At 67.9% G+C, this 1,556-nt stretch overlaps 1 protein-coding gene across 1 annotated transcript; it reads left to right on the forward strand.

Annotated features, from left to right (window-relative positions):
* Nucleotides 1-300: 300 nt before the first annotated feature.
* Nucleotides 301-1,530, forward strand: MED11 (mediator complex subunit 11). Its single transcript, XM_042891777.1, has 3 exons — nucleotides 301-431; nucleotides 768-898; nucleotides 1,377-1,530. Exons 1-3 carry the CDS (start codon nucleotides 347-349, stop codon nucleotides 1,512-1,514), a joined length of 354 nt encoding a protein of 117 aa, XP_042747711.1. The 5' UTR covers nucleotides 301-346; the 3' UTR covers nucleotides 1,515-1,530.
* The last annotated feature ends 26 nt before the right edge of the window (nucleotides 1,531-1,556 follow it).

Genomic DNA, 1,556 nt, shown 5'->3' on the forward strand with positions numbered 1-1,556 from the left:
GGGGGGGGGTCCGGGGATGGAGATTTTCGCACCTGAGCTCCGCCGCTGTCCCGCAGCCCCCGCACCAATCCCGGGAGCGCGCCCGGGGCCGTCGGGAGTGCGCTCAGGGCCTCCAGAAGCGCCGCAGCGGGAGCGCGGGCGGCTGCCACCGCCGCCATGCTGGTGGTAGCGGCGCTTCGCTTCTCTGCGGCGCGCGGCGCACGGAGATGACGTCAAAGGGGAGGGGCGGGAGGGGGCGGAAGAACAACGAGACGAGCATAGAGCGCCCTAAGCGAACTTCCGGTCGTGGGCGTGAATAGCGCATGCGGGACCGGAAGTAAGCCCGGAAGTCAGGGAAGGAGGAAGCATGGCGGGCTACGGCGTGGCCAACGAGAGGCTGCGGGCCCTGGAGGAGCTGGAGAGGGAAATCGGCGCGGCGTTGCAGAGCGCGGGTGGGCGGGGCCAGCCGGTGGGCGGGGCTTAATGGGGGAGTAGGGCGGGGCCTGTGGGGGGCGGGGCGGCAGGTAGCGGGGACAGGGTGGGCGGGGCTTGCGGGGAGGCGGTGGGGTTTAAGGGGTTTAAATATGTAGGTTTGTGGGCGGGGCTTATGGTGATTTCTTAAAGGGGGCACTGCTGTGGGCGGGGCTTAATGGCGACTGGGGGCCTTAAAGGCACTGGGCGTTCCTGAGGGTGTGGCCCTGTGGGGGAGGGGCCCCCATTTCCCGTGGGGCAGAAAGCCCCTCCCACCGCAGGGGGGTCAGAAGTCACGACCCCCCCCATCCCCCCAGGCTCGGTGATTTTGGAGCTGTCCAAGGAAAAGGCAGCAGAGCGGCTGCTGGAGCGACAGGCGGCTGCATTTGGGGCGGCAGTAGCCAAAGTGGAGGCCGAGCTGGGGGCCCAGATCCGGTACCTGACACAGGTAGGGGTCAGGGTTCAAAGGTCAGAGGTCAGGGGATCGGGGGTTCGGGGGATGGGAATCCAAACGCTGAGGTCAGGATCCACAATGGAGGCCTGAAATGGAGCTCAAATCCAGGCCTCGAAGCCGTGCCAAAATCTGGGGGTCTGACCCCAAAACTGCGACCCCAAAATCCCGGATCCCGACTCCAAAGCTCCGCCTCTCATCCCCCATCAAAGCCCCTCGGTTCCCCATGGGAGGGGGCGTGGCCTGTTCGGAGGGGCGGGGCCTCATGGGTGCGGAGGCGTGGTCATTCGGAAAGGGGCGTGGTCACACCATAAGGGGCGGGGCCGCGTCAGGTTGGGAGGGACAACGGGAGAGGGCGGGGCATAGCTTGCGGGGGGGCGGGGCTTGGTTGAGTTTTGTGGGCGTGGTCACGAGGGGGGCGTGGCCATCTCTGAAGGAGGCGTGGCTCCACCCTGAAGCTCCGCCCTCTTTTCAGGTGGCCACCGGGCAGCCCCACGAGGGCTCGAGCTATGCGGCGCGGAAGGGCTGCCAGCTGGCCCTGAACAGGATGGAATACGCCAGGAGGAGGCTGGCGGAGCTGGCGAGGGGCTGCCAGCAGCTGCTGGACGCTTAGGGGGATGTGGGGCAGCGTGGGGGGGCCGCCGGACCCACGGGG

The sequence above is a fragment of the Lagopus leucura genome, unplaced genomic scaffold (genome assembly GCF_019238085.1).
Source record: "Lagopus leucura isolate 7727_CA_CO unplaced genomic scaffold, USGS_WTPT01 34331-0_obj-0_obj, whole genome shotgun sequence".
Taxonomy (NCBI): domain Eukaryota; kingdom Metazoa; phylum Chordata; class Aves; order Galliformes; family Phasianidae; genus Lagopus; species Lagopus leucura.